Source organism: Sminthopsis crassicaudata, chromosome 5 (genome assembly GCF_048593235.1).
Source record: "Sminthopsis crassicaudata isolate SCR6 chromosome 5, ASM4859323v1, whole genome shotgun sequence".
NCBI classification, from domain to species: domain Eukaryota; kingdom Metazoa; phylum Chordata; class Mammalia; order Dasyuromorphia; family Dasyuridae; genus Sminthopsis; species Sminthopsis crassicaudata.
The window spans coordinates 268,553,678-268,564,559 of NC_133621.1; the positions used below are offsets into that span (position 1 = coordinate 268,553,678).

A 10,882-nucleotide genomic window follows, 5' to 3' on the forward strand; every position below is an offset into this window, starting at 1 on the left:
GTTGAAATGTTCTTTGTGGGTATAGGGACCAACAGCAAAACTCCAACCCTAGCTAGGTAATAATAGAAGAAAAAGAGTAATCCAAAGATACTGCAATTTTGAACATTTCTTAAATGATAAAGAAGTTAGTTAAACTACTTGATTATTTCATTGTTTTCCCTTTATTCAGCAAAATAATTATGATAACAGAAATACCATAGATCTGGAAGCATGTGAAAGAGCACATTTTAAAAAATATGTTCTGATTTTTTTGTTAGGCAAGCTAACATTTTTGTCACTGATGGCAGGATAACCTGGAATATCAATATCTGGAAATGTATGTCTCGTTCGAAAAAATATACTACATTCCATCAATATATAAAAATGTCAATGTATGGCATTGAAGGTGCCATCATAATAATATCTTAGCATTGATGATCAAAGTGAATCTAGTTTATCTTTGTCAGAATTAACAAATCCTGTCTGCAGAATCCCCCCAAAAAAGTAGAAAATTTGATGTGATTGAAAAGTTACTCCCCAAGTAAATCAGCCCATTGTATATTGAACAGCTCTGATAGTTTGGGATGTTTTCTTATAGTGAGCTAAATTACAGCTTTCTATAATGTGCAGCCAGGGCTAATGGTTCTGAGTTAAAGAATGAAGTTGAAGAAATTCCCTAGTTTTTTGATGACATCACGGGAAACCTCACCTGGCCCAGGACACGGAAAGGATTGACAGATTGATAGCTCTTTCTCGATTCCTGGCATCTTTTAAATTGTCTTTTTTGAAAACTAGACACCCCTACTTAATTACCAGACTGTCCTATGATATAAATCGTGGTTGATTTCTAATGACTCTTTTAGTTCCTCTGGACTGCACTTTTCCAGTGTCCTACCTAAACATAATAATGTGGAATTATGAAGATAGAATAAGGCCCGTCACTTTTGCTGCAAAGATCATATAATCCCTTTTGATACCCTCATCATATTAAACTTATGACCCACTAACAAATATTTCTTGGTCTTTGAGAATTTTTATGAAAAACTGTTTTGCCCCATTGTATACATATGCAGCTGATTTTTAAAAATATAATTCCAGTATTTTAATTTGTCCCCTTTGAGATATTCCTTGTTAGCACTATCTCCTTGTTCTAATCTATAAAGATCCATTGGAATCTCAGTTCTTTGATTTATTTCTTCTATATCCTCTATCAATCCCATTCCATTGACAATTCTGCTAATAAGTATTAGATCTATTACTTCATCCTGATTATCAGTGTAAAGTGTTGGATAGAGAAAGCCCTGGAGGTAAAGCTACCCTTTGCCCTCCAGGAAAATTGGTGTTGTTAAAATCCACCCAGTGAAACTACTCCTAATCTACCAAATTTTTCTTTAATACAGTCCACATTTTTCTCCTAGGCCACAAAGATCTTGTGAGAAACTTTTTGAAATACTTGTTGAAATCCAGGCACACTGGGTTTTGACATTCCTTGGATCTAGTCTTCTATCTTTAGAATGATGAGAATTTTTTTTAAAGTGAAACTTCTGAGATATCTAGTATATTTTGTTCTATTGAACACATATGAATTCTTAATTATTCATCTTTGGATTTTCTTATGGGAAATATGCAGGAACTATTTATTACTCATGCTGGAACTTCCAAGGAATTCATAACAACGTTAACCTTTCCTAATACCATGACAACTCCCTGGTAAACTGTAATTACTCAAAGATTTTAGGCAAAGATTTTTCAGTTCAATGTGCAAATTAGCTGAAGGGTTTTTTTTGGTGCTAACCCTAACCACATTACTTGAGCTCAGTGGGGAATAGACTCAGGATGTGTCATGCTTTAGTCTCACTAACTAGTAATATCTTCTTTAACTGAAATCAGAAGAGTTCTAAAGTCCAGGTTTCAGATGCTTTTTGCAAGATAGAATCTGCTCTCAATAGTCTTTTTATCATGTTCATTTTGTTAGAACAACCTGCACAATCAAGAGACAAGAGAGGCTTGAAAAACAAAGCAGGTCACACAGCTTTACCTTCCCAACACCATCTTTCTACAACGAGATTCCAGTTCACAACCTTTTCACAATCTTTTCTAGACAATACATTTCAATCATATTTTTGAATCATTATTTCTCTGCCTAGAAACAAGAATTGAAATGACTGTTCCAATGTGATTTCTTAAAAATCAACAATTCAGATCGGATAACATCCTCGTGAATTAATTATTGAATTTTAATCTGAGTATTGCCCAAATACTAGCACACTCATCAACAAATCAGTGAATTGAATATCTTCTTAAAATCCATAGGTTTCAGCTACAGGAATAGCCATGATATAGAACAGAAAATAGTTATCATTGAGGTCTATACTTCAGCCCTTAGTTTTACATGAAAAGATTCTATTACTTGATCTGTGTTCATTAAAGGAAATAACAGATTCTCCATCATGGATAGAGCAACAAAAAACATAACTGCTTTAGAAGGCAATATGGACCCCAACAATTAATGTCTCTAGCTGGAAGCTCACTGTCAACTATTTAGGGATATTGTGGATGATATTCTTATGCAGTTGTAGTGCTTTTGTTTTCTTGCTGAATCTGTTTGTTTGGGATATAATGAAAATCAGCCCAATAAGATTTTGCCATCTCAATTCAAGTAGGAGTTAATAAATGTCTAATTTTGGAGAAATGACATTCAATGCAATTTAAAGTATAAATATATTCTACATATTTGTCAACAACTAAGTGGCATAGGAGATAGAGATTCAGATCTGGAGTCAGGAAGATTTGATGAGAGTTAGGGAAGGGGAACCCCTTTGGGTTTGGTGCAAGGATACATAGTTCAATGCAATCTAGTGATGGCGCAGAGTCGCTGTAAAGGAATTTACAGACCCGAAAACCTAGATTGATTAAAAAAAAAAAAAAAAAAAAAAAAAAAAAAAAAAAAAAAAAAAGGTGTATTGTAGGGGTTTGGAAGTAAGGGTAAAGGTAGAAAGATGCCAGGGCCAGAGCTGGTCCCTGGGTAGACAGGAACTCTTACATGGCCAGTGTAAGGACACCATGTTTTAGGGCTCCTGCCAAGAGTGGACTCCAGGATTTCCTTTTTATGATCTTGAAGGTGTGTGGAGTCCCAGGCTCCTGGATTGTTTTGGCCAGGGTTAGCAATTAATAGAATTCAGTGGGTCTTTAGATACGGAAGAAGCTGTTTGTAGGTCTTGAAAAAAGTCAGACATGACTGAACAAGAAAAAAAAAAATTGACTGTTATTTGTAAATGATGTGATTCTAAAAACAATTTATTCCAAAATATCTGTAGGTAGGCATCGATATTGTGGTTTGTCCCATTTAATTATAGAATTATAATCCCAACTCATTTGAACATTTGAATGATTATACTGGGTCAGGGAATCACATTTTGACTATTTTGAAATAGTTACTTAATACTCCATGGCCGAATAATTCTATTAATGTCCCTAAGTTATCATTTTGTAATCATTTCTTATCTCTTATTCTTTAATTATATGCAAAAAGCATTTGTTTTCTCTTGCCCAGTCTTATCCTCTAATTTTTAAAAAAGAGAGATTATATGGACTCGAACTGAACTCAGAAGGGGACAATCTATATAGGTATATATTTTTGAAAATAAGTTTCCTTTAAATCACATTCTAGTTTTCCTCACACTTACGTCATAATTTACATTTGCTATTTTTACACTTTTATTTGAACTTTAATTCAAAGAAATTACAAAATGAATAATAGAGAAACACATAAATGTGGTGAAAAAATTTACTAGTTAAAAATATGTCTCTAATTTTTTATCCCATTTCAACCTTATATTTTACTTTTTTTTTTTGGCTAAGCAGATTAGGCAGAACATATCTGTATTATTATTTCAAAATTTATCATTTAAATTTATCAGTTAAAAACAAAATCTCTTTACAATCTATTTTTGATTAAAAAATTGTCCTTTTAGAGCAGGAAAAACTATTAAAATAAGAAATGAGAAATTTTTCTATTTGTTTTTTTGGGAATATAGTATGCATAGTATGCAATACAAGTATAATATTAACCTAATACAAAATATCCTAGCTAAAACTTACTTTAAAATTTAATTTTTTTTCTTTCATTTAGAGAAAATTTAATTTTTTCTAACATTCTTTTGAAACATAGATGATTTGGGATTATGTAAAACACTAAGATTAAAAGATTAAGTTTAACTATTATTTGTTTGAGTTCTAATTGTTCTTTGTCCTTATTTCATTACCCCAGGATAAAGTTACTTTGGAAACAACCAGCATACCAGAACAAACAGCATCTAGGAAACGATTTCAGTGTCTTTGTTTCCCATTTTTGAATTGGAAAAGAAGATCTCCACAAGCAAAATTCAATAAGAAATCTAATGTTAAGGACATACATTTAGATGCAGATACAAATTGCACAGAAAATCCTGAAAAAATGAGGGACAAAGAGAAAAAAATGAAATTTAAAAATAAATTTAGAATCAAGAAAACTAAGTTAACACAGGTGCATGGTGAAATTGAGAAAAAGTTCCAAATTGCTGATGACACTCAAGAGAAACTCCAAAAAGATGAGTTTGGAGAGGTAGCTACATCTACTTTGGCAAATACCTTAAGTGACTCTGAGGAAAAGGAGACATATCAAGGCCCTCTCCCTGCAGGACTTCATCCGTCATTTCCTGAAGGAAGAGAGCATGATTTGGAAAATGTTGTTTTCCAGAATTTACAGAGCACTTTGCAAGAAAACATTCTTGGCACCCCAAAGCCTAAGAATGATATTCACACAGAAGTTGAATGTACTTCTAATATATATGAAGAAGATTTTGCTTATAATGAAGAAAATATAAAAAGAGCGGGCTCAAATGAAATGAAGGAAGATGCAATCAGCCAAGAAAAAAAGCCTGAACTTTATATTGCAAGAAAATGTAAGAAGAAAACCAAACATATAGAAATATCATTTGAGGATAGTGATTAAAATGCCAGTAACTCTACCAGTGAGCTAAGGCATTGGAGATACTCCCTTCCAGATGGGGACAAAATCTCAAAAATGCACCTGGATAAAAAATTAAAGCAAGATTCACAAAGATTAACAAATGATTTAGGAATGTTGCAAGCAGAGTCCCTGACATTGGATAAAGAAAAAATACCATCAGAAAAAGAGGTAGATTCACCTTTTGACACTCTATATTCTATTTATTTTTCATCTTCATCAATCCTCCCGTGCAATTGATTTTTCATATGATGAAAATGCTATGTTCACATGCTTGCTATTTGTACAATTTACATTGAAAGTTGCATTAAGAAAATTATCCAGAAAATCTTTTTTACAGTTTTTATTTTGGTCATCTAAATTACTCCATCAATTTCCAAAATATTTGGCATGTAACCAATGAATTTTCTAAATCAGACATACAAATTGAAATATTAGACTAGGTAACCAAAAGAACTAGGATAAGCCTAAAGATAATTAGAACACAAACTAAAAGACATATAAAGAACTCAGATTTTCTTTTATGCAAATCCTTGTAATATATGACATTTGAAAGAATTTTGCTTTCTATGGTCATTTTTATTTTCTTAACCAAATGTAATGTGTTGTGACTTAAAATACTGAAAACATAAGCCAAACTTTGGAAATTTCTAAAAAATTCATCTGACTAAATTAATACATTTATGACAATCTGCTTATTTACCTTTACTCATATAACTAAAATCATGACTTTTTGTGTTTCAAAACAAAATGAAACACAATTTTGCTAATTAATCATTTAATATCAGTCATCAATTTACTATTTCTCTATTCCACCACTAATAAATTACAGAATTGAAACTTAAACCTAGATTTTCTCTCTTCAAGTTTAGTGCTCCTCTTCTTGCATTGACTTGCTTTTTCAAAATATATTTTAATTTGCTATAGGTACCTGTCATTTTAGCACTTAGAAATAATGTAAACTAGAAGAAAAGATAGCAAAACAATAGCAAAACACTGACTTGTGATATGGTTGTGCAAGAGACTGGCTTTAGATACTATTAAATTAGTATAGTTCATTCATTGAGTTTTATTTTTTGGAACATTGACAGTCATGGAGTCAAATCCCCTTATCTTATCACTGAGGAAGAGTTAGGCTTAGAGAAGTTAGACTACATGGCCAGAGTCTCTTGGTTCATATGTACTGTTATGTGTCTATCTTATAATTATCATTATCCTTTCACAATAATAACTGAAGATAAAAGAGAGGATAGTGGAGAGAGAGCCAAACTCATTCAGTTAGACTTAGATTCAAGTGCTGCTTCTAATGTGTTATGTTATCTTGGGCAAGTCTATTGATTTTACCAGGCAACTGCTACTAGAAGCAGAGGCTGACCTGACTTTATGGAGGGAGTTTCCTCACTTGGAGTCACTCCCATTGATGATCTTAAAGGTCCTGTCCAAACATCATGAGAGTATAACTCTCATTACAAAGTATTCCCATTTGATCTTCATTTCTATTCCTATAAAGTGCTGGGACATCTTTACAAACAAGGAAATAGAATCTCAATTTGGTATTTAAGCTTAAAACTTCTGATGAGAAACTCAATGCTAACTCTGAAATCTATCAATCTACAACTGTCTATCTCTCTACAAAGTACGAAATAATGCAAATTCATTCTGAATCAAATGTGGGGCCTATACCCAGAAATACTAGATTCTGCTATTAGTTTATTATCATGACTTTGACCAAATTACTTAATGTATCTGTGCTTCAGATTCCTCATCAACAAAATGAGAGCATTAGACTAAGGTTGTTTTTTTGTTTTGTTTTGTTTTTTCCTAATTTTTTTTTCTTTCCTAAAAAGATTGTGATTCAGTGCACCTGCACAGGGAATAGCACTGATATTCCATAATGTAGCAGTCACATTGCCTAAATCTCACTCTCCTCAATTTCCTGTGTTTTTAACCCAATATTTCAATGACTAATTTTAGGGTATTTTTTGTTTTTGTTTTTTGTAGTACTTTTTTGAACTTGACAATAAGGAAAAAGAAATGAGAAATGGGATTGGAAACAATCATCCTATAGTTAAAAATGAACTGGGTCTATTTGTTCGTCATAGGGACATGGTAAAAAAGGCCAAAAATAAGTCAGCTATTTTATCTCTTTATCCCTGTCTGCTTGTTAAAGGAGAGAAATGAGAGAAGCATGTGAAAATAGGATGAGAAAACAAAATGAGGTGATAATTAAGCTATCATTTTGAAAAATGAACCAATTTTTCTGCTTTCTAACAAAACTTATAAAAGTATCATCATTTTTGACTATGATATAAAAATGAAGGTAATATCTATTGAGGATAATGTGTATTTCAAAATAAAATAGAAAAATTAAAGTTAGCATAGCATATTTGATAGTGAGCCAAGAAGACCTTTTTCAAGTCCAACTTCTGACATAGATAGATAGGCAAGTCAATAAACATCTCCATGTTCTAGTTATTGGTGGAATTGGTAGAGGGAATTTTCTCTTCAAGTAGATCCTTGTACTAGAGAAATCACAAATCTAGTATTTGTACCTAAGTTAGCATATAAATACGTATATGAAATATTATGTATTAAAGAATAGATATGTGTATATGTACATATATATGTACACACACACACACATCTCTCTCACAGAGGCAGATAAGGAATAAAGTGGCAATGATACTAAGCTTTCCTTTTAGGTGGAGCAAAAGCATCAACACAACGAAATGGAGTCATTCGAGAGAAAAGATGATCAATTAACTAAAAACAGAAGAGATGGCAACGTTAATGAGATATTTTCAATGGAGAATCATCAGCTTGGTAAAGATGAAGAAAACACACTTCCTGGGGAAGAAATTCCAATAATGGGCATTTCCTCCAGGGAAAATTTAGCACTTGGGCACCAATTTTTAAGGGGTAAGTTTGTCAAAATATTCAAAATATGTTTATTATCAAATATTAACATTCATGGTATGTTTAGTTTGCTCTAAAAATCTAGATTCTGATTCACTCTGCATCCACTTGTTTTTTGCTGAGAAAGGAATGAAGGTCCCATGAATGTATATTGTTCCTTACTGTAAGTATGTTCTTTTATTTTGGAATTGTTATATCAGTGTATATTAAAAGAGTTAGATAACCTTTGAGGGGTTCCAAAAGAATAGGATGAAAAAAAAGATATGGATAGCAAGGAGCAAAGCAAGGGAATTTTCAAATGTTTGCAAATGTATAAATAATAAGTGCTAATGAGATATGAGAATAGGCTTACAGCTACTCCAAAAATTAGTTGGGTTCTTTTAGATGTTAAAAAGTTTCCCATCAATAGAGAAATGTCTAAGAATGAACCCGTTTAAGTGCTTATCATGAGCCAAGCACTGCGGATACCACCAAAAAACTCAGAAAACCTAGAATCTCAAGAACCTCACACTTTTAATTGCAGACATGCAACTCATTAAAAAGATCTATTTACCAACACATCACTCTGTAAGACAGGCCTGAGGAGAAAAAAGGCTAATATCCTTTCAGGATGGAAGAATCAAAAGGGGGAATTGACAGAGTTGTAGAGAGCAGTGCTCACCTAGCATTTAAGGCCTTCTAGTGCTCATGTGGCTACTGGACAGGTTGAGGAAGAGGAAAAAAACAAATAACAACTACCTGCTGCCCCATCTAAAAAAGTCTTAGCACCACAAGATGAGACACAGGAATACAGTAAAGAGGGTTCACAATTCATTTTGGGACTGTACATACTTGAAGACCTCTAAAATTCCAACTTAGGAGAGCTGAAATGTGGAAGTGATCTGGACTAACATTTAGAAAGTAGAGAGTGTTTGAAAAATTAAGCCTGGATTTACTTTTATTGAAAATAAAATTGAAAAGTAATTTAATAGCCTTAAAAAACTTTTCCTTGAACAATTAAGTTTAAGATAAAAACAAATTAGATACATTAGGAAAACAACAATATATAACTTATTTGGGAGACACTGAAAAAGGGCATCTTTCCCTGCTTCAATGCCAGTATTCATACATTGTGACCATAGTTGCATGCAGACAGAAAGTTATCTACTTTATTCCTTTGATTAGTGAAACCATATTAGACTTATTAGTAAGACACAGGAAAGCAATGGACAATTGAGAGAAAGTTTCCTTTCTTAAAAATCATCTTGTATTACTTTTATATCAGCTTCATTTTTCAAGATCTCTTTCCTTAGCCTTCTAGTGAAACATCCCTAATTAATACATCACTATTACATGCAGTGTTCCATATTGAAAGTCTTCCACCCTGCATAAATAGGAGGTGATACCCTTTCATCTGGACTAAGCTTTGACATTATAATTTCACAGTATTAAATTGCAGTTATTTTATTGTCCTCAATAATAACATTATTATAGTCAAAATTTATATTGTTGTCCTGTTGTCCTTATTTCATTTTGCATTAATTCATATAAATATTCTTATGCTTTTATATAAGTATGATTTCTAACCATACACAATGACCATGCATCCATCAACAAAACACAATTTGCTTAGCCATTCCCAGTTATTTGCTGCTACAAAAAGTGGTTGCTGTGAATATTTTTGTTTTTAAAATTTTTCTTGCCATTGGGTAAAAATAACTCATTGGGGTGTGTGTTTAGCAGTTGGAGAGAGGAAATGCTGCTAAAGCACCAGAGAAATTACTATTCTTTGGGAAAGTTTGACAAAAAGGGCATCAAAAGAGGGTAAGTTGCTAGCAAGCATTCTTTTTAAATGTTGTTAAATCTGAGAATAAAATTACATGATGGAATAAAATGGATATCAAGAATGATTACAAAATGTGCTTTTTCCCACTAAATTTCTTCTTTGAAACTTTATCAGAGTAGGAAGATGAAGTTATCTAAAAGCTACATGAACAGAGCAACAGGTAGGTTTGTGAAGTCCATTTGAGGTAAATAAAGAACAATCTTACTACCTTTGCTCAAAGTTATAACTAGCATGTACAATCTCTCTGTCCCTCTCTTTGTCTCTCTGTCCCTGTCTCTCTGTCTCTGTCACACACACCTACACACACACACACAGAGAGAGAGAGAGAGAGAGAGAGAGAGAGAGAGAGAGAGAGAGAGAGAGAGAGAGGGAGGGAGGGAGGGAGGGAGGGAGGGAGGGAGGGAGGAGAGAGAGAGAGAGAGAGAGAGAGAGAGAGAGAGAGAGAGAGAGAGAGAGAGAGAGAGAGAGAGAGAGAGAGAGAGAGAGAGAGAGAGAAAGGAATGTGTTAATTCCATAGGCAGTCCATTCCTTTTTAAATAAGTTTTAGTTGTTTGGAAGTGGGTTGCTTTTGTGTTCTTTGTTTTTCATACATTGATCCCAAATGTGTTTCCTGTGCCTAGTATTGAAAGCTTTGGAGGGTCCAATTAAACATTGTTTTATTTTATATTTGAGCACATATACTACTTCCTTTCATCCCAGTTCTTTCTCTTCTCTTCTTTATGGTAAACATCATCAGTTGCCCTTTATTTAACAAGGTCTTTTTCCTTCACCATCCTGATTTCTCTTCTCTGGAATTATTCTGAGTGCTAATTGTCTTTTCTAAAATATATCTCCCAGGAATGAACATATTCTTCAAACAAGTTGTGATCAGGGCATAGTATAAGGAAAGTGTCACTTCCCTCCTCCTGGATTCTATGAATTCTTAGAATTCAACCTACAATCATCAATTAAGACTTTCTCCTGGCCTTGTCTCTATAGGAAGCCTGTCTTGATAAATTCCTGATATTTTGCACACAAATTGTTTAATCACAACAACCTGCATTTACATGACTGATCTTTTTTAGTCCAAGTACAGGCAACAAATGGAAAACATTGTCTGTTAAAAAATAAGTTGGATGAGAAATAAGCAGAATCTATTCCTAGACTAGAGAAGA

At 33.0% G+C, this 10,882-nt stretch overlaps 1 protein-coding gene across 3 annotated transcripts in view; it reads left to right on the plus strand.

The window, feature by feature from the left end:
* LOC141544617 (uncharacterized) overlaps positions 1–9,669 on the plus strand; it is a 115,620-nt gene extending 105,951 nt beyond the window's left edge. For all 3 annotated transcript variants that reach the window (XM_074271011.1, XM_074271012.1, XM_074271013.1), the window contains exons 14-15: positions 4,250–5,158; positions 7,690–9,669. In XM_074271011.1, the coding sequence (XP_074127112.1) occupies positions 4,250–4,972 (723 nt within the window). In that variant the 3' untranslated portion in view covers positions 4,973–5,158; positions 7,690–9,669. The remainder of the gene's footprint in view (positions 1–4,249; positions 5,159–7,689) is intronic.
* Positions 9,670–10,882: the final 1,213 nt, after the last annotated feature.